We start from the raw sequence: 20,134 nt of genomic DNA on the forward strand, positions 1-20,134 counted from the left end.
CGTAGGTTTTAGTAATCTGTAATTCACTACAAACAATATCGTTGTATCGTTATAAACGTTGTCATTGATCTTTCGAAGTATCTTTTAGTGATTAGCTGACGCGAGAGCTTGCAATTCGTAATTTCAAGATATGTTTTGGTTCATTTTAAAGCAAGTATGCGCTCTGCTGTAACACCAGATTTTGTTGTAACACCAGTCTTCCAGATTTTACGCAGACAAGGAATGCAGTTAACATCATCGGTATAAGGTCGTTATGGCAATTTTTAACTCAAAAATCTTTTTGTAAGTCGGTAAGGTGCCACACTAGTGATGGATCCTGTCGCCGTGTTGGCTTTTTTGTCAGGTGCTTTGCTGACGGTGTTGACCATAACGTAAGTGTTGAGCAACTTAATTTTAAAAGATTGAAACGGTTTTATCTTTTATTCTTAACTGTAATTAGTTGTATTATAGTTAAGTAAATTTCAAATCGATGACTGACCACATTTGCTTTTCACAGGTTGACCTGGGCCTTTGCACTCTACCAGGTAGGCTATAAGTGATGTAGCATTAACCAACGTCATCTATACACTAAAGCAAGTGCTTGTTTATTTACTGCAAGGCCATCAAATGTTGTTTTGTTTGCTGTGTGTCACTACAAAATATATTTGTTTGCTGTGTTTTCCTATTGTTTGTTTGCTGCGCCGGTGTAAGAGCAGAATGTAACTTTTATCACAAATTTAAGCAAACTTATATCTTGGCTAGCTTTCTTCTGTTTCCATTTATTAGAATCATTCAGCGACTAAAAAAATTGAGCAAGTCAACGCAAATGTTGAAACGTTGGACGATAAACAAAATGATTGGAATTTCTTCCAAAATGGATTATTTGAAAAGGAAGGAAGCAGGCTTGAAGTACAAAAGAGCTTAGAACAAAAACAAAAAAAATATTTTAACGAAAATGAGACAAAAGATGATAAAATACCTATCTTAATTTCTCCCTCCGAAACTAATAGCCAAGGGATCGAGAAAAATTATGAAGCAAATGACATTGATCCTGCTCGTTCCTATGACAAACAATTGCCATCTAAAGGCAAACCGGAGCTCCGTCTTGAACTCAAAAATTCATGTTCCGACAACGATGCTCCAAAAGATGTGCAAGATATTTCAGAGAGAGTGTTTGAAAAAGACAAAGCACAACGAAATCTGAAAGAACTAGAGACGATGAAAGAAGAGGCATCACAAAAGGATTTAGATGGAATTAATATCACAGAGATCTCCAACACAACTTTTAACTCAAAAATATCTCCTCGATTCTCTGAGTATTCCGTTACCAGTTTGAGCACCGATTACTCACCTATTTATGAGGATGAAGAAGATAGACCAAACGTTCCGGTTCCCATATACTCTTTTGCACGTCAGCAAGAAAAACTTGAAAGATCTTTCAAGCTTCGCAGATTGTCTTCGTTTTCAAATCATACTGGCCAAAACTGGAGATCGTCCATCAACACCATAAGCACCAATTATTCTCCTCCGGAGAAAATCTTCCATGAAAATGATCCTTTTCACGATTTCAAGGAGATACCATCTACGTCACAAATACACAATCCTATGTCCGTTCTCTCTTACCGTTTTCTTCTTCCTCAAAAACTGTCATCGATCCTAGTTCAACCCGGAAATGAAGATGATTTTGATCTGACGCTCTCTTCATTTTCGAAAAAATATTTCAGTTCAGCACTTCCGGACACTGATCCGGATGACGTGAGAAGCCAAAGCACTTACAGGTTTGTCAAAGAAAAAGCAATCGTTGACGAGTCAGGTGGCGTTGTTTGCACGGCGGGCTGCAAGGTTACTTTCCCTAAAAGTGCTCTATCCAAGGAAGCCAAGGTTGAACTACGGTGCATATTCCATTCCAAAGTAAGCTATTTTGTAAATCTGTCTGTTATATAAGTCTAATATTTTATAAAGCTACTTTGCAATTAATGAGACACAAGCTTTTCACCAGCACTTCGTAATCACTTTGTGTAAATTTCGTGCATAAATACTGACCGGTTTTGTTGCCTACGATTTTAGGGTTGTCAATGCGGCAAAGATGAAAAGATGGTAATTTCTCCCATTGTTTGTTGCGAGCCGGCCGACCTCAAACTAAATTGTCCTGTGGTTGTTGAAATCTCAACTTGTTTTGTAGGAATGAAGGCAACTGTTTCTGTACGTTGTGAAATCAAGCAATAGCTGAAACATAAAATTTCTTCAAAAGTAATAGTCCAGTAGCCTATTCGTTTGTTGTAAAATTTGCTCATTCCATTTCAACAAAGATCTATATAACCGACTATCCATAGCATACCTTTTAAAACTTACAATTTTACAAAGATTGAAAAAAAAACTAGCGGCCTGGATTGGGCCTCTATACAAGAAGTTACACTGGAAGAAAATCATTTCATCAAATTCAAGGTGAATCATCTTTCCAGGTGAGTTAATCTGTTTTTCTCAACGAGTACTTTTGCATAACTTTAATTAGGCGAAATATCCAGCAAAAACACAGATATAAACTAGATTTTCAAACTAAGTAAATGTAAGTAGACTGCTCATAAAAGGTATACAGAACACAAAATAAGATTTTTTAGCTTCTTTTCGCGCACCTGAAACTTGCATTTCTTTCAGTTATCGGGTGACTGTTACCGCAGCTGAATTCTCAAAACTTGCAAAACGTTTGGTGTCGGTCGGATTTCTTAAACATACGGGTTTCCGACATCAAAGAAACTTGTCATTGATTTGGTGCATAACCGACGATATGCCCCATCTAGTGGCACAACTGTGGTTGGAAATGTCGCAGGGTGACGTTTACGAACGGATCATGGAGCCTCAAACATTCTTCGCCGGGTGAGAAAAACTTAAAGATTTATAAGAATTTTAAGCTCTATGACCTTCAAGGGATTACGTCAATGTACGTATAAACTTTCGTCGAAATGTTGCGAAAGTCTACGTAGTGCATGTGCTCTTCCCCGGAAAGTATTATTATGACCTTAGGGCTGTTACTTACGTTCATATTCTGGGAATCATCGCTTGTATGCACAAAATAGACCCTTGGCATAAAAGACATCAATTGTACGGTTTTTGCAGTCATCAGGAAAACATGCGGCTCAAAGTCACGTCAGGGTCATGTGAAGCCACGCCACAGAGTATTTTCGTCTCCAACGAATGGTTCTGGGCAAAGCAATTTTTCGCAAAGTACGAATTTTCATTGAAGAAACCAACATTAAATAAACAAGAACATATTACGTTGCACTACGTCATTTCCGGTAAACACGAAGAGAAACTTATGGAAGGATCAACTCCCGACTTTGCTTGGGCGCGGCCATGTCACGTTCGTTATCTGTCCACCAGTTCACTCTTTTCTTTGGACGAGGAACAACCGGCAAAATCTAGATCTTCTTCCTCGATTACTTCTGGAAACGAGGCCAAAGACGACGATAACATCGTCGATAAACAAACATCTAAGACGAATGACAATAAGACACAGTACCCCGACCCCTCTCCACAAAAAAATAGAAATATTGTGGAACTTTCGAGAAACGGAATGAGTTGTGAAACTCTCTCCGGCAGTACACAATCTCTTGCCGCAAACTCAACGCCGAAGAAGAGGCTGCGCAAGATGATGGCAAAGTTGAGAAAAAAAAGCAGAAAGACTTTGTAACCACCGTCTATTCGGGACAATCTCCGAAAACATGTAAAAATTGCAACTTAAACAGTTTTTTGAAGACTTCAACTGATACAGTATAATCTGTGCATTTTACATCCAAACACATGGTGTCGCGGTAGAGCAGAATTCAGAAATGTTACTTCATTAGCATGTTTGTAAATAACGTGACGCGTTCTTGGAACGCTTTCGAATATACTGTCGTGGATTTTGTGTTTTCTAATAGTATTATACTCATTTTTGCAGTAACCATTAAGTTTAAGAGATTACAAAAAAGCCTTAAAGCTTTGAAACAACTTTTAGGCCCAGTGGTTGAAATTCTACATGATTTGATACATTTGATTCTACATAATTCGATGGTAAGGTCGTAGCTATAAACTTTCTAACATACAAGTGAGATTTTGTATGAAAATTTCTGTAAGTATAACAGGCATTTTACCAGCCCATAGACATAGAGAATATCGAAAATAGAGAATATTCAATGCAAACACAGGATATCACTATGATAACAATGCAAGGAGCGTCGGGTTCTTCCCCGAACTTAGTACTACTGCATTGCATGACGACGATGAAAATGTCTGTCTTTGTTACGTGCGTCTTACTTGCGTCCTTAGTAATGCAGACACGAAACTTTTGAGTATCCGGTCTCTTGTTCTACGTCAGCTGTTTTGATTCACTTTTCGACTTACGTGCTGGAATGAGATAGCAATGCCCTAATTTGGTAATGCAACCAACGTTTTAGTAGCGTGAAATTTCTACAACCGAACGAGATGGGACATGTTTCAACTGCTTTTGTAGCAACTTAAAAATGTATTCTCCAGAAATCGAACGTGTACAGCTAAAAGTTTTTTCCCAGAATTTTCACATAAACACTAAAAGGCTTTTAGCCTGACCTCATATACGGTAAATTAATCTAAGCCAAATAAGGCAATCATGTGTTGCGATCCTGAATTGTCAATGAAATTCAGTTACATCATTACAATTACATGGTGGTTTTAACCAGAAAAACTGAAGCCTATAAGTATTTGGTGTGATAACTCAATAGCAAATAAACTGGCCCAATTATTGTGGAATGAAGTATCAAATATGTCTCAATTTTGGAAGTAGACGACCAGTTGAAACATGTCAACTATAAGACTAGGTTCAATTGCTTAGCTTTAAGTACTGCTAGCGTTACTGATGATGACGTATACAATATGATGCGGATGTGTAGGCTACGTCTAGTGCAATATTAAATCAGGATAAAAAATTAAAATAAAAGAACAGCATATCCATTGCAATCGCTTAAAGTTTTCTGTTGCTGGTACGATATATGGACAACAATAGTATTGAAATGTTATCACCATTTTGACTTGCTAGTTTGTATAATTAAAATTGTGACGTCTCAGTTGTGTGCGCTAAAACTGGTCGTTTTCCTGCTTTCACCGCTAAGCGCTTGTTGACGTCAAAGGGGGAGGTAAGTCGAATCCGGCAGGAAAACGTGCCAGTGGAAATGGTAGGCCTATACAGTGAAAATATAACTCTGGTCAGTGAGTGATGTAATGTGCATGTCCTTGCAAGAATCATCAGCTTGTACGTCACAGAGACGATTATTTTAGTTCAGGGTTTTTCCCGTAGTTGACAAAGACATTTCATTAGGCATTAGCACCGTTCAGTTTGGGATCGTCTTGCAGTAGGAATTAGTCGGCTACAAGCTAAGGTAGGGCACAAGCCCATATTTTATCCGGATTAAAATCTAATCTTAAGATTTTTTTGTTAGTAAAAGTCCGAAGCCGAACAGAAAGGCCAGTGGCAGTTTTCAGTTTAAAGTCAGCTTGTAAAAAACAATTACTTCGCAAATTAACATTAAAAAAGTGAAAAACAAAAATTTAGAGTTAATAACTGGTCACTTGCCGTTTGTCGGTTTCCTTTCCAAGTTGCAAGTAACTCAAGTGTAGGTTATCATACGCTGCAAATTGTCCGTAACCGAGAAAAGATTCCAACACGCAAGCAAGCCGGCAAAAACGAGCGAAATATGTGAGCTATTTATGTTTGCTGCTGTTTACAGCGAAAAATTGTCGAGCACGTGCGTCGCTGTTACCTTTTATGGCATTGACATGTGAGAAAGAGTTTCCTTTTTTGGAAAGCGATCACCATATTTGTAAAGACCACTCCTTTTTTGGTAGTGTGTTGTAGACGCATATATTCATACGCTAGAAAAATTACCTAATCTTTAATTGATATGTGAGAAAATGACTGATTTTTCTTGCTGAAAAATGGTGATGCTTTTTATTTCAGATTGATTTAACACAAAAAACTTGAATTTTATGCTAGTATTTTGTGATTTGTAATAGCAGAGGGTTTATTTACCACAGAGGAAACATATTATGATCAAACTTGGTCAGCTGTTACCAGCCATCATCCAAATACGGTTTTGACAACAGCTGTACGGTACGCAGCGCGAAATTTTAAGATTAACTGGCCATACTATACGATATTTGGGTAAAACTTTCAAGAAATGGAAAATATGAAAAGGTCTAGATTAGTTGCTGGTTTAGACGATGTAGAATTACCAAACAGAGACGATCAGTTGGATTCGGACGACTCAAATGTGACTGATGACCGTTCTAGTCAAGGTTCCAGATCTGATACTGCGTTACCTAAAACTGGTAAAAAGACAAGAGGTCGTGTCAAGATTAATATGGAATTTATAGACAACAAGTTAAGAAGATATACGACCTTCAGTAAAAGAAAATCTGGCATTATGAAAAAGGTATCAGTAGTTTGTTGTGCCATAAATAAATAACTCAGAATCTTAGATAAGTTAAATCTTTGCTGTATAACTTTGCATCTATTTGCAGTATATTTAACCGCTATCTGCAGCATATCATTAACACTAAGTTTGAATGATTTAAAAAGCCTTTCGAGATTTGCATCAGCATTTTAGAAAAACATTTTTTATGTCTAAAACTGTAATGATAATTGAATAATGTGCCATGGACTAGGCTAAAATGTTATCGAACAAGCAGCAATAATGTGTGACATGGTTTTTTGCAAAACAATCTCATGATGTCTTCATTTTTGTTAATTTGTGTGCACAAAGCTTCAGTTACACTGTTATGCTCGTACAATTTTATATGAAACTATCCAGCCGCAAAGCGGCCCAGTTAGCATCCCATCGAAAAATAACAAACTTTGGCATGATAGTGTACAATAGACTGACTGAAGCCTCAGTTCTTTGTTTTTTATAAATTAGCATGAGCATTTAAAAATTTGGCGTGCACATTGATGAGTCTTATGCATGCCTCTCACACTTTCCACTATGGCAAAGAGGTGGATATCCAAAACCTTGTAAACTTTACTGAACTTATCCCATTGTACTGCTGGGCTTACATTTATAACTGGACTGCAAAGTTTCAGTTTTGCACAGAAATCTTAGGCTGGTGTCGCAAAAATTTCACAATATTGATTTCTACAAATGTTACACAATTGGGCTTATCAAAGTTAGGTTTTTGTCATCATTGTGTGATTAGCAATGTAGACTTAACATTTCACATTGAACATGCAAATCAACTTCTCTAGACAATTATCGCAATATCAAACGTTACAGTTAAAAGTGTCAGCCTGACTAGTATAAATATATACTTCCTCTAAAAGAGATCTGCTTATTTTTTTAACTCTAATGAAAGTAGTTACGTGTACTTTCATTAGAATTTATTGAATATATTAGTTCATTATTGGCTCGTTTATCATAGAGTTTATTATTATGCGTACTTCTGTTAAAATTATGTTTATTGTCACCTCATGTGGCACTAAACATAATTCCACTTTATCCATTGTTTATATAATAAGTATGGTTGGCTCGACCACATTTAACTTCCATTGTTATATATCGTTAAATTTGACACTTACCTATATAGAGAACTTGTTTTTGCTATTAGCTGTGTGTTAAATATCCATTGGTCTTTGAAGATTGATCTAATACTCCACTGCATTGTGACAGTTGTCAGTTCAATCTCTTTAAACCAGGTTGAACAAAATATATTTGGTCAAGCGGCCAGAGATTGAGTTGACCAGGGATGGATTTACAACGGAGGCAATGTGTTATTTAATTTTGGCCTTCGTGGTTAAATACTTAGACATTTTTGACTTCGATTAATATGTTGTTGCTACTGAACCTTCCAATTCGTATCAAAATTCATGATCACAATCATTTTTCTTAAACTTTTTAACCATCGCATGTATCTTACGTAGTAGTTATATATATCCCGTGATTATATCAAATGTGTCATGAAACCCAGCTTTTCAGTCTATGTAATATGTAAACTATAAGTATTTAAGAGAAAATACAATTGATTTTCACTAATACAAAATTTTTTGTCAAACACATTTTCTCACTAAAAGGATGTAAAAACTGAGAATTTACATACCCATTTAACACTTGAGCATCAGACATCACACATAAAACATATCCCTACAATTTAAATACTTTGCTATAATATAATGAGTAATGACAAATGCAAATTGAGAAATGGGAAAAGTATTATGGTGTAGAGTAGGCCTATCGGTATTAACTGTGTGAAAGTAATGTTTTTATGGTTGCCATTTTGTTTTCATGATGTTTAAACCTTTGAGTGTCTAGTTGGCGGTTCACAGTGTTTGTTTGGACATTACAATAATCCAGCTTAATACAATTCAATTTAGACCCGCAATGACGTACATAACTAAACCTTAATCAGACGCTGCATAGCACAGCTTTGTTTGTGAAGAATTTGCCCAGATGGAAAAAAGTGTTCGACATTTTTTACTTTACGAGCTTCAGTTAAAATATTGTGCTTTTTTTCAGCACAGTTGTTAACATTTTCAGATCGGTACTGATATATAAATAGATATATATATATATGATTGGAAAGTAGACATTTGACCATTTTTATGCATATATACTAGAAATGCACTCACACATATATGCCTGACTATGTGTACTAGTGTGCTAACTTATTTTGCCTTTTTTAATCATGGGAATAAGATTACATTCCAGTATAATTTTAAAATAAAAGACTAGTAATTTTGTACTTTCGCTTCACACCGTCAGCACAATTTGGGATTGTAAATTTCATTGCCAATATGCTTATCACAGCATATTTCATTCTTTAAAACGCTGACCATAAAAAGATGGTGTCACACAATCTTAATTAGAATTACGAAACATGACCGGAAGTAATGTGACGCCAATCTCCATTGATCACTGGACAGTCAGGGCATGTGAAAGTGACATCACAATCACATAGCTCGTGTTAGCTGTTAGTCATAAATTGATGTCATGTTTCCTTAAGTTGTGCTCTCTCTATGTCATTTATTTAATGCGTAATCATTTTTATGATGCAATTAAAAGTTTCTCCAAAAGTTAAAATGTTCACTTAACTGACCAGATATATATAATTGTGTTATGTTAATTAATTACAAAGAAATTAAATCTAAGTCCATTAAACTGTGGTGATATTAAATAAAACTACTTTTAACACCTTAGCGACAACAGCGTTTGATGGAGTGTGTTTCGTGGAAACTTTCGTTAAGTATATATATATATATACAACAGCAATGTACGTTTACCAAATTTAGAAGTTTTTACTTCACAGTATATCCTTTTTATGAACTTGTTGACAATCATTCAGATGTAAGTTGATAATGTTATATAACACTGGATGCCTTGTAATACCATATATGTTGTCAGTGCATGAATGCTGTTCCAATTTTCCATATATCAATATTTTAAAATTAGATGGTTTTGTTATTTTATGTACGAAAATATTTTTCTTCCTTTAGTTTACAAATGACAGTAATCGTGCACCAGATTAATATTGCGATGTTTTGCTACTTTAATCCACTACAAAAATAAACGCCTTGGAAAACAGTTTAGCTTTTCTGTTTAAAATCTTTTCTCAGAAAATGGTTTGGCAAAGAAAATTCACTCTTATTACTTAAACTGAATTGCTGAATATGACTAAACTGTTTATATATTTTTGGTTGGCTTACTCCTATTAATTTTTGACCACAAAGTTGTTGTTGGATTACACCACAGGACTACGATTCAGGGAAATCGTCTGTGACAATTGTTTTGTTATACAGAGTGGCACAGCCTTTCATAAAATTACTATATTTTTATATATTACAGTTACAAAGTTAAAAAAAATTGTTTTATGTGATTATGTGACAGGCGACTATCCTAGCAATCATTTCAAATATATACGCGCTTTTAAAAACTATTTTTTGTCACTGCAGTGTAATTTGATGGCATCATAACAGATAAAGTAGCATAGCTGTCAGTGTCAGCAAAATTTTACAATTCTCTCAATTTTATAAACCAGGATTTACGTTTGTTTATTTATATGTAAACTGTTTATTTTAGGCCCATGAGCTTGCAACACTTACAGGAACACAAGTCATGTTATTGGTTGCCAGTGAGACAGGACATGTCTATACCTTTGCAACACGAAAGCTTCAACCAATTTTGTCGAGTGAAGCAGGTAAAAAGCAATTTGCAGCAATGCATTTTGTCTCAGTTTCAATCTTTCACTGTCCTATTAATAACGTCAAATTATCATCCTGTATACAGGAGCAACTTAAAACTCGCAAATAGACACTGCTTAAATAATATGTGTATAAATGATCATTACGATATTTTTGTTCAGGCAAGCAGTTGATCCAAACCTGCCTTAACTCACCGGATCCAAATGAGTCGACAACATCACAGCAAGATGACCAGAGAATGAGCGCTCAGGGATTCGAAGAACCAGAACTGTCGTATGTTCCTCCTGATGACACAAAGGTATTTGATTTATTTGCTATTTTCTAAATTATCGGGTTCGATTAATTAACAGAAAATTTACACCGTTTGAATTTAGTCATGCTTTTTTTTCAATATCTACATTTAGTTGCAATAGCTTGAGGCAAATTGTTATTTGTTGTATTATAACATATATTCCCGTTGCCGGTATTTAAAATATTTGAAATTCTAGCAAGATGTTGCGTTTTATGTTGCTAATCAATACAAGTCCACTCGAATCTGTCAGTTTTATGAGACAGAAGAATATATTTCGCCAAAAATGTCGGCACTAGCTTCTATAAGTAACGCTTTAAAATGTTGAAATATTTCAACCTGAACTAAATTAAGTTTCTTGCATGACAGACAAGGCAATTTATGTTGCGGTTATATCATATAATTCAATCTTTTTAGGAGGGCTTGCTACAGAAGACATACCACATTCTAAATGCGATTTCAGCCCAACAGCATGATAGCCCTCCCCGTCGTGACAACGATCAGGTTTGTACCGAAACAAAAGTAAACAATAAAATGTTTAATATGATAACAATAGAATGAATTTTTTTCAGCGAAAGAGCGTGCTATCTTTTTTATAAATTTTCAATTTTCTGGATTTTAGTCATCTTCTGCGCCGGTCAACTTGGTTGCCATGAGCAACGCTAATATGGAAAATCACCGCAAGTCCACAGCCGTTCATTTTCCCACTTCCCAGTCCTATACAATCATGCCAGCACAATCAGGTAAAGATTTAGAGCTTTCCATGTAGCGCTAATGAACGCGGTGGACGCGCTACTGAGGTCTTTAGGATAAAGCAATGAATTTTTATTTTATTTTAGCTGAAAATTTTTTTGCGTTGAATAGGTTCTCCTCAACTAGACCATCACCACCTCCATCTTGCCTCGTCATCACCAGCTGTTAGGTAAGCAGTAGAACGATGATTGAAATTTAATCAACTCAATGGAATGGGTCTTTGCAATAAGTTAAGGAAGTTTGTGTTAACTTGCCTGTACGAAGCTTTAAGTGATGTTTTTTGCCATGTCATAGTACACCTGATGACGTAAGCTGATGGTTGCGAAAGCTTGTGTCGACTAAAGAAAAGTTAACCCCTGCAGTTTGCATCCATATTCTGCGCTTTCGCTTTATTGTGTTTAATGATGGAAGATTTCAACGAGAATTTCTCGGGCGTGACGTCGTAGCTAATAACATTTTAATTACTTCGCTTGAAATTACTCCATGCAATTAACTCGGCCTGCGTGTTTTTCCTTCCGCCATTCTTGCGGTTGTACCGGTCCAGAAAAAGGCTTTTACCAATATTTATTACGTAATAAATCGTGCAGTGATATCCGCTATACCCAGAAAATTGTTGGCCCCCACCTGACCTTAACTGACCGATGTAGTCGTGACGGGTCTTAGACCGTTCTTGGACGTTTCTTGTTAAAATCAATTAAGAAATGTCTCGTCTGTAGCAAAGTTCTCATTTTTCTTATTTTAACGATAAAGCTTGTTACTAGGCACCTACTAATGCAATTGGAATGTTTGCAGCAAGTGCCCAAGTCTCTTGTGGATTGGTGATATTTCTAACATTTTCTGTTTTTGTTTTCAGGATGCAAATGGTTCCAGTATCGCACGATAGTCCACCTCCCAACTCCATGCCGCCATCTAGTGTTACAAATCCACACGCGCACAACCTCGGTAAGTGAAGTGTTGCCGCCACTTAAAACGTAAATCGGTAATTTCGTGACACTCTGGGTGCTTAGAAAATCGCGGAGTGTGCGACGGTTATTTTTAGATGAATTGAGCAAACGTATCTCAGCGCACATTAAATCTCGAATGACCATATATGGTATCGTTTCAGCTCGAACCATGGACGACGGGAGACTGGCTCTGTTAAACCCATACAGCAGTATGCCGCGCCCTGTTCCTGGTGAGTGTTTTTAAAAACTTTAATTTGCTTCGTATCTGCAGGCTAGGTGCCGTATTAAAACAGATCGGTGTTAGTAGAAACCGCTATCATCAGATAAAGTGTTTATTGTTTATATACCGTTCCCTGTGACTAAGGTTTCCATTTTTTTAAGACTTTCTGCCTCGTTTCAGTCTCTTATAACTGTACACCTCCAGTGTTTTTTAAGAGTGCTATTGGGGACCGAAACGGTGTCTTAAATTTTTCCAACGGTCTCTCAAAATTTACACTGCTGCAACAACAACAGAAAATTATCAGCTAGTTTTTAAAAGTCGCGGTCTCTTCGAATTTCTTAGCGGTCGACAAAATCAAACCTTAAAAAGCACTCCTCTGTCCTCATTGACTGCAAAGCTAATTACTGGCAGAGATGTATTCAAAAAACTTTGTTTCCCAACAGGTGTCCAACCACTGCTAGTCGCAGGCTCAGGTTCCCTACAACTCCCGACTGCGACACAGGTGTGTACATTATAGAACGCTCTATCGTATCTTCTATGTATGTCTGATTCCCATTTCTCCCGCTTTATCGCTCCGAATAATAGGAAGGGGGTTTGAAATGGAAAGCAAGAAATATGAGCTACAGAAGTATAAACAGTAAACATTATTATCACCATTATCGTTGAACGTGCGTCGAAAATGGATCATTATAGCAGGTCCTTGTTGCGAAATTTTACTTCAAACTATTTTCTCTATGCAGGTTGCAGTACTTGGCCATAACCAGAAGAAAACCAGCCGATAATAAGAGTCTCGTTCTTCTTCAGAAACATTTGAAGTTCCGTTCCATTTACACTGTTTGCACTTACTAAACTTTTATCTTTTCTGTTACGTTAACCAGTATGTCTAATAGCCTATACCCAATTGTATGCCAAATAACCCATACTTATGAGTGAACCCCATAAGGTGACAGTTTACTGTTTTTTTTGTGTGTGGAGGGCCCCTTCTAGGGAAAAATATTGCGAGTTTTGACAGACTATCGCTTCTTGTGTGATGCTATCCACTGTCACTGCCCGAGCCAAGTTATTTTTTTCTTTTTTTTCTAATTTGCCAGCTTGGAGACCAACGAAAAGCATAATGTGGTTACCTGCTGTATAATGAGAGAATATTATCTGTTGCTACAGTGTGCATTCACTTCGCACGATTTTTTCAGCAACAAAATCACTTCAGCCTACAACGTGCTTGAGCTAAGTTTTACCTCCAAGATATTCGCATTGTTTTCAACAGCTTTTGGTTTACAAAGAAATCTTACCACCTTGTATCTGGTTAAAGCATTACGCTGCTTACATTTCTTCTGAACTATCGCAAGTACATTAAAGCGACATAGTTATAAATACTCTTATACCGCTACAGATAGCTCATTTTCCGTATCGGATGGTTTATAAATGTCAAGATGCAATATTATGGTTTGGATCAGGCATGTGCAACCTTTTTCACTGGAGGGCCAAATACAAAATTTTAAATGACAACGCGGGCCACATGATTTTTTCAGAAAAAATTAGTATCATAAAACGACTTTCCTATGCAGTTTATATAGTTAAGAAATAGATTTAATGCAGTCCACGACACGAAAATGCGAAAATTTCGAAAATTTCCATTGCTTTAATGTGAACTGCATCAAATAGTGATGGCTAGTATGAACTTCTAACATTTTGCTGAGCACCACGCGGGCCGCTTGGAACAACCTGGCGAGCCGCACTGCGGCCCGCGGGCCACTGGTTGCACATGTCTGGTTTGGATTAACCGTTCCCCCCCCAGAAAATTTAAATTGTAAGCAAATTTGACAAGAAATTTAGAAGCTAGCATTTTCACCTCTTGCAGAAATTTAAATGACGTAATCAATTGTTTTGATCAGTGGATTTCACGTGATGTAAGCTTTATGATCTTAGTTCATCGAACGCTATGCATTTCGTCAAACCCTTTGCTAGCAGAGGGGCATCACTATGCTTACATGCCTGCTTCTAGGGAGAAACACCATCTTTGATCGCAATTTTTTTTAAATGGGTTCATTATCGTTTTAATTATAAGTTTTGCGTTTTAAAATTTCCTTCATAAATACATACGGCATTAATGCATGGTGTGTTTATGCATCTGATTAGTCTAAGCTTGTTACTTAGAAAGTGGAAAAACTAGTTCATGGTCAGAAAAAAGTAAGTTAGCAACTACAGTTTTCAGATTCTGTCTTGGCTGTAGTTTTCGTCCGATTAAATATTGCAGGCAGATCTGGCTCAGCACTGCTCTCTTGTGATCAAAATTTATATTTTGATTACACCATTTGTGGCAGTGTCCTCTTAAATAAATCAAAAGTTGGCTGTCTGATTGTTTGTCGACACGAGTTTGTGCATTATGTCACTGCAGAACTGTAGACAAGTACTTTGTTCAAAAAAAATTTTGCGTTAGGCGTTGCGTTGTGCAAACCTTGCACCTTTCCAATTTGCTTGATAATGTCCAAAACAGCATGGATAAGGCTATTTATAGGATGCAATTTTACATAAAAATGAAAGTAAATCGATGAAAATTCAATACTGTCGTGGCGTATTTGTTGAAGATGGTCAGCGCATGGCCCATAAAAATATTATTTCAAAAAAGCATCAAAACAACTCACTCTAAACATTCAGATTTTCTTTAGTTTACTGGGACGTAGATTTTTGTCAAACTTGTGCGTGCATTCGGTTAATTTTCCCACATCGTTGTGCTAAAAGCCTACAGGTGGTTAACAACAGCTAGTAAATGGAAGAAAGTAATTCTGTAATCCAACTAACCTTGCAAGCACTGGCTAAGGAAACTTTTCTCCTTATGTTCAGATTTTTTTTGAATATGTAAAACACAAGAGTTGTGTATTACATATGCAGTTGTGTTTATAGTTGTGCAGAAGTCTTCAATAATAATTATACTTCCGACTTCTTTGATTATAATCAAACGTTTTTTCTATTATCATCTTGCAACGTAGACAAAATTAGAAATTGAGCAAAGACTTTCAGAGTTGTAACCGAAAACATGCAAATTAAATCTTCATAACGTAATTACTAATTACTGATTACTAATCATAACCATAGAAATCATTTTATACATAACGATAATCCAGACAAACATTTTCAGTTCAATTTAGTTTGTGATTCTTTTTTGTTTTCAGGCTGCCGAGTCCTACATGTAACATAAACTTTTTCTAGCATTCACATTCCTCCAAAGCGAGAGCCATGTTATTCGTCCCATTTCGAAGATGCCGAGATATCCTAATTGAGCACTTTACCATTTTTCATTTCTACTTGTCAGGAGGCAGCAAAAAAACAAAAATATTTGTTTGAGAAACGTTTGCCATTATTTTTAGCTGACTTGAATTGCCTTGTCATTCTTATGCCTTCTTGATTCTTCTAAAGCGAAAATGCAACCGATAAAAGTTTTCCGTAAAACAATGAAATACGACTCTTAAAGCTCTTTAACCGCATCCGCATCCGCATCCGCATCCGCATCCACGATAAGCCTCAAATCTCCTTTTTTGATCTAAATCTTGCAAAAAGTTCTGGAAGGTAACTAGTGATTGTAGGTGAGGTGTAAGCTAAAAGCACTTTGACAAAAGCAATACATTTTAGCCTCAGTAAAAAGTTTCAATACGCTGATGACGACTCTGCAAGTTTGAAATTTGTTTGATGAAGCCGCAATTGTATGTATTCGTACGACAAACTTTTACAAGCAAATTGGTAAAAAACATAAAAAGCTTCAACGAACTTCAGTTATCTTAAAAGTTCCAGCTCATGCATAGAGCCGACGAAAACCTCTTCGCTAAAACGTAAGAACAAGGCAAACACTTGACGCTGCTTATTCTCCTTAGTTTAATAGATTTTACCGGACTTCTTTGTGTGCGTGAACCTTCATTACTTGGGTTGATTTCTTAATAATAAGTAAAGCATGTCTGGTGATGCTGAAGGCTCGAATAATATTACCATCACTTTTCAACGCTGTTTACAGTTATTTTAAAGTCGTTTTTCAAAGTTTCTTTTCAATCGAAGAAAAAATTATTTCTGAGAATATTCATAGATATCAAGCAAAATTACTTAATCTTAGGATCACAAAAACTCGAGACTGAGCGTTATTGTCTCAAATTGTTTATCCTGTCGTTAAAAATAAACCCAGGAGCGAATGTCTGCTACACCAAAATAAGAATGGAAGAAAATTAAACAGAGCAATGACGTATTTGAGTTGTTGTGAATAAGCTAACGCATTGTCCACAAAAACTCGATGTTAAAAAGAGTGGGTAAACGAAACACTTAACACACGCCAATCTTCATTTATTTAATCAAATTCTTGCGGTGCTAAAAGTCCGAAACAGATGTTCTTGTTTTTCAAAGCTGCCTAAAAGTTACAGCATCAAAAACTTTTTTCAAAACTGATTTTCAATTATAGCTGGTTAAGCATGTTGTATGGTTATATTTATTGCCACACCCAAAATTGCGTATTGCAAGAGTCATAAAAAACTTAGATGACAAATGATGATGGTTATATAAATTATTTGTCTTGAAAAATGCAACTGCAATTGTATGTATATGCATGCGCATATATCACTGATATGATATTAACTTCTTCCGGATAAAAAAATATGCAACATTCTAAATCGAGGTGATCGGAAACTATTAAACCAATACAGTAACTAAACAAAAATACTATGAACAAAGATGAACAACCCAATAACAGAACTATGAAAGTAATACAACTGTGGCTGTCTGTGGATACGAGGATACGATTTATTACGTGTGTGGTAATAACTTAACTGCAATATATTCTGGCTTTATTTCACTGACGTTTAATAATAACCATTTCACCAAATGCTTCTGAAAAAGTAAGTAAGTTTTCGCAGTGTTTATTCCTTGATTAAAATGATACTAATGTATAATGAGAGCGTGTGTTTGATTTAAAAACTGAATTTTTAATCCAGTGCAAAAATAACTTTCACTTATAGATGAAAGAGGAGCTTCTAAAAATTTGGTCAAAGATTTTCAAATATAATCTAAAGTGGTTATGCCGTATAGTTATCGCGGACAATACGTCAAAAATTTTACGTCCTTTGTGATACTTTCGGCAGAAAATGTGACGTAGGTCGTTTACTTCATGTAGTAAAACTTACAAGAATACCGTTATCGTACTGGTTATCACAAACAAAATGGAAGATGTTTTGTATTTGCAATGCAGCTAAAACCAGAATTTTAAATGGACAATACAGATACGTCAAAATGGGTTCAAGCTATTTTAAAATACAAAACTCAATCGATATGGATTTTATCAATTGCTATCGATTTCAAGGATTTTAAACGATTTAGCATGTGAGATAATCCAAACGGATGGTTATATGTGTGTTCCAAGTTTGTGCAAGAAGTCTGAAGTACCTTGCAATTAATGGGTGAGGAAAAATGTTGACAACTTTCGTATCCATGTTTCGATTGCCTTGAAGTATCTGAAAAGACATATTTACGGCAATAAACTCAGAAGATATTTCAAACAGCTTTCGTGCGACAACAGTAGCAAAAAACAAGTTTCCTCTTTGTCACATCCCAGTAATTATTTTGTTGTTATGGCAACTTACCAGGTCGCTTCCGTTTTCCTGTATCACTCGCATTTGGTTGGTGGAATTGCCGTACGAGATCTTGTAACTTGTTACCCACTGGGGGCTCCCTTGAGGTCTTCCTTGTGTCACTATTCCAGTGATGAAAGTTGGGGTTTTAAAATCAACTTGAATCCAATCACCAACTTTCAAAGCTGAAAAACAACAAACAAAAGCAAATTGTAAAAGCACTCGCACTGCATAACCTCTCTTATAGACTACCACATGTTAGGATGCCAGGGGTATATCAATATACGCTTTCATGAACGCAAAACCTTTTTATCCAAACTGATTTGCCGTACTTACGATGTGCTGCAGCCCAAGCTCCGTGCTGGCCATTGCCGACTGTATTATCCAGTCTCCCACGATATGGTTCCATTCCACTGTGAGCAAATCCTTGAGATGTTATTGCAGCATTGGGAACTCTTCCACTTTTCAGACCAGCCAAACAGTATGCAACTGGACAAGAAACGTTATTTATGTCATAATTACATAGGTAGATAAAACTTAAAACACACGATAACAAAAAACTGGGTATATCCTTAAAGCGAAACAAGTGAACGAAAGAAAGTCAGTTCTCACACAATAGAAGGGAGCCGCTTTATCAGACTTACCTTTATCTGTATGGGTGTGTGAGCGAGACATCAACACATTTATGGAATCTATACCAAACAAATGCTCAAGGCATTATAAGTTGTACAACATGTCAAAATGCAGCAGAAATAGACGTAAACAAATCGTGAAAAACCTTAAATCTTATTGAACAAAAGTAAAAATATTGCAAAAATAGCAAAATCTTACCCCGGATGTTTCGCATCTCTTCTCGGAGTTGATTAATCTCACTCGGATCACAAGCACATCGTCCAGGAGATCCAAAATCACCCTTCGGTCCAGGAGGCCCGATTGGGCCACGACGTCCAGGCGGGCCTTGAGCCAATGCATGTGATTGTCCCTCCACTTGCTGGGACAATGTCAGACAAACTTGATTTTGTTGGCTATTTACTACTGTGATCAGCAACAACAGGTTCAACACAGCGGTTAAAGTCATCATTATCAGTTCTTTCAGTTAACCTGTAATTATCAACCGCACAAAACGGCTTGGTTTAAGATATTATCCAATCCGAATATAACACAATATGCATGCCTAAACATTTCTTTTTTCAAGCGAGAACCACATTTTGCACGCATAACATGAGTTCTGATCCTACTGCTACAAGCCTGCACAATCTTTTGAATTAAGCAGTAAATATTTATGTTCGGCACAGTGGAATTAGCTTAAGTTATTGACGAAAAAGGCGAATTCCAACACTGTTTATCGGGAAGAAAAGTAGGCAATTAGTTTCAAAAATGTATGAACGTTGGAAGTAGCTTACAGTAAACATGGTTTCGAAATAAGTGATAACAGAAATAACCGCCGAGCTGCTTAATTATGTTTTGATGGAAAGCCCTCATTCATTCATTGAAGCAGCACTTACGTCATTTGCGGTTGCGTTTTGAGCTCTTCAAAGGTTTTGCCAAGAAAATTCAGAAAAACATTCGAAAACAAATTGCTTAAAACGTTCAACGGCAGCATCACCGCAACAATAAGCCGTGTGTCACTGGGCAATTTCAATGATAAAACGACGTCAAAACAACTTCAATTATATCTCAGCATGTTTTAATTGCATCTAAAATGTTTTAATGATGTCTGACACTCGACAGATAATTAATTAATCAATACTTCTCAATTTTGAAATTAAGACTTAAGTAACAATTAACTGATTCGAAATTGTTCGATTTTAAAAGTATGCTCTGTTCAAACTCATTTGAATTTTCGTCAACAACTAGTTGCATACATATTTAAAATTTTGTTTATAAGAACGGTGCCAAACACGTTGACTCAAGGTCACATACGTATTTATTTTGACTCAATTTCAAAATTCTCGTAAAATTACAGTAAGTTACAAAGTTATCTAAAGGAGTACAAGGGACAAGGGATTGGGTGTTTATTGTCGTCAGAGTGAGCGTCAGCATAACAACATCCGCTATTATCCTGGAACACTTTGATTGATGACTTTAATTCGTCACACTTCAGTAATGTCCAAAAAACGCTCGATATCCAAAATTGCTTCCACTCAGGTT

The 20,134-nt window shown here is 36.2% G+C and overlaps 3 protein-coding genes across 4 annotated transcripts; 2 read left to right on the top strand and 1 right to left on the bottom strand.

Annotated features, from left to right (window-relative positions):
* Positions 1–32: 32 nt before the first annotated feature.
* Positions 33–4,310, top strand: LOC143463219 (uncharacterized). Its single transcript, XM_076961643.1, has 7 exons — positions 33–371; positions 497–524; positions 766–1,890; positions 2,047–2,181; positions 2,344–2,441; positions 2,635–2,853; positions 3,094–4,310. Exons 1-7 carry the CDS (start codon positions 310–312, stop codon positions 3,665–3,667), a joined length of 2,241 nt encoding a protein of 746 aa, XP_076817758.1. The 5' UTR covers positions 33–309; the 3' UTR covers positions 3,668–4,310.
* Positions 4,311–5,931: 1,621 nt separating this feature from the next.
* LOC143463247 (serum response factor-like) lies at positions 5,932–14,495 on the top strand. 2 transcript variants are annotated; one of them, XM_076961678.1, is made up of 10 exons: positions 5,934–6,422; positions 10,056–10,173; positions 10,339–10,475; positions 10,884–10,970; positions 11,089–11,209; positions 11,331–11,388; positions 12,073–12,161; positions 12,325–12,393; positions 12,827–12,885; positions 13,124–14,495. In XM_076961678.1, exons 1-10 carry the CDS (start codon positions 6,168–6,170, stop codon positions 13,163–13,165), a joined length of 1,035 nt encoding a protein of 344 aa, XP_076817793.1. In that variant the 5' UTR covers positions 5,934–6,167; the 3' UTR covers positions 13,166–14,495. The 2 variants fall into 2 exon arrangements, with proteins under 2 accessions (XP_076817794.1, XP_076817793.1); XM_076961679.1 differs by lacking the exon at positions 12,827–12,885 and having other exon boundaries at positions 5,932–6,422.
* Positions 14,496–17,576: 3,081 nt separating this feature from the next.
* Positions 17,577–19,086, bottom strand: LOC143463263 (lactadherin-like). The gene is made up of 5 exons (XM_076961705.1): positions 18,815–19,086; positions 18,628–18,675; positions 18,320–18,472; positions 17,996–18,168; positions 17,577–17,866 (listed from the first exon to the last, which is right to left on the bottom strand). Exons 1-5 carry the CDS (start codon positions 19,062–19,064, stop codon positions 17,729–17,731), a joined length of 762 nt encoding a protein of 253 aa, XP_076817820.1. The 5' UTR covers positions 19,065–19,086; the 3' UTR covers positions 17,577–17,728.
* Between the last annotated feature and the right edge of the window lie 1,048 nt (positions 19,087–20,134).

The sequence above is a fragment of the Clavelina lepadiformis genome, chromosome 6 (assembly GCF_947623445.1).
Source record: "Clavelina lepadiformis chromosome 6, kaClaLepa1.1, whole genome shotgun sequence".
NCBI classification, from domain to species: Eukaryota; Metazoa; Chordata; class Ascidiacea; order Aplousobranchia; family Clavelinidae; genus Clavelina; species Clavelina lepadiformis.

Excerpts from the sequence above, each read along its gene's own strand:
- LOC143463219 (XM_076961643.1), top strand. The coding sequence starts at position 310 with ATGGATCCTGTCGCCGTGTTGGCTTTTTTGTCAGGTGCTTTGCTGACG. Across the intron at positions 525-765 it reads GGGCCTTTGCACTCTACCAG|AATCATTCAGCGACTAAAAA; the intron begins GTAGGCTATAAG and ends TCCATTTATTAG. Across the intron at positions 2,442-2,634 it reads AAGGTGAATCATCTTTCCAG|TTATCGGGTGACTGTTACCG; the intron begins GTGAGTTAATCT and ends CATTTCTTTCAG.
- LOC143463263 (XM_076961705.1), bottom strand. The coding sequence starts at position 19,064 with ATGATGACTTTAACCGCTGTGTTGAACCTGTTGTTGCTGATCACAGTA. Across the intron at positions 18,676-18,814 it reads AGAGATGCGAAACATCCGGG|ATTCCATAAATGTGTTGATG; the intron begins GTAAGATTTTGC and ends TGTTTGGTATAG. Across the intron at positions 18,473-18,627 it reads ACACACCCATACAGATAAAG|TTGCATACTGTTTGGCTGGT; the intron begins GTAAGTCTGATA and ends TTTCTTGTCCAG.
- LOC143463247 (XM_076961678.1), top strand. The coding sequence starts at position 6,168 with ATGGAAAATATGAAAAGGTCTAGATTAGTTGCTGGTTTAGACGATGTA. Across the intron at positions 10,971-11,088 it reads CCCGTCGTGACAACGATCAG|TCATCTTCTGCGCCGGTCAA; the intron begins GTTTGTACCGAA and ends TCTGGATTTTAG. Across the intron at positions 12,394-12,826 it reads TATGCCGCGCCCTGTTCCTG|GTGTCCAACCACTGCTAGTC; the intron begins GTGAGTGTTTTT and ends GTTTCCCAACAG.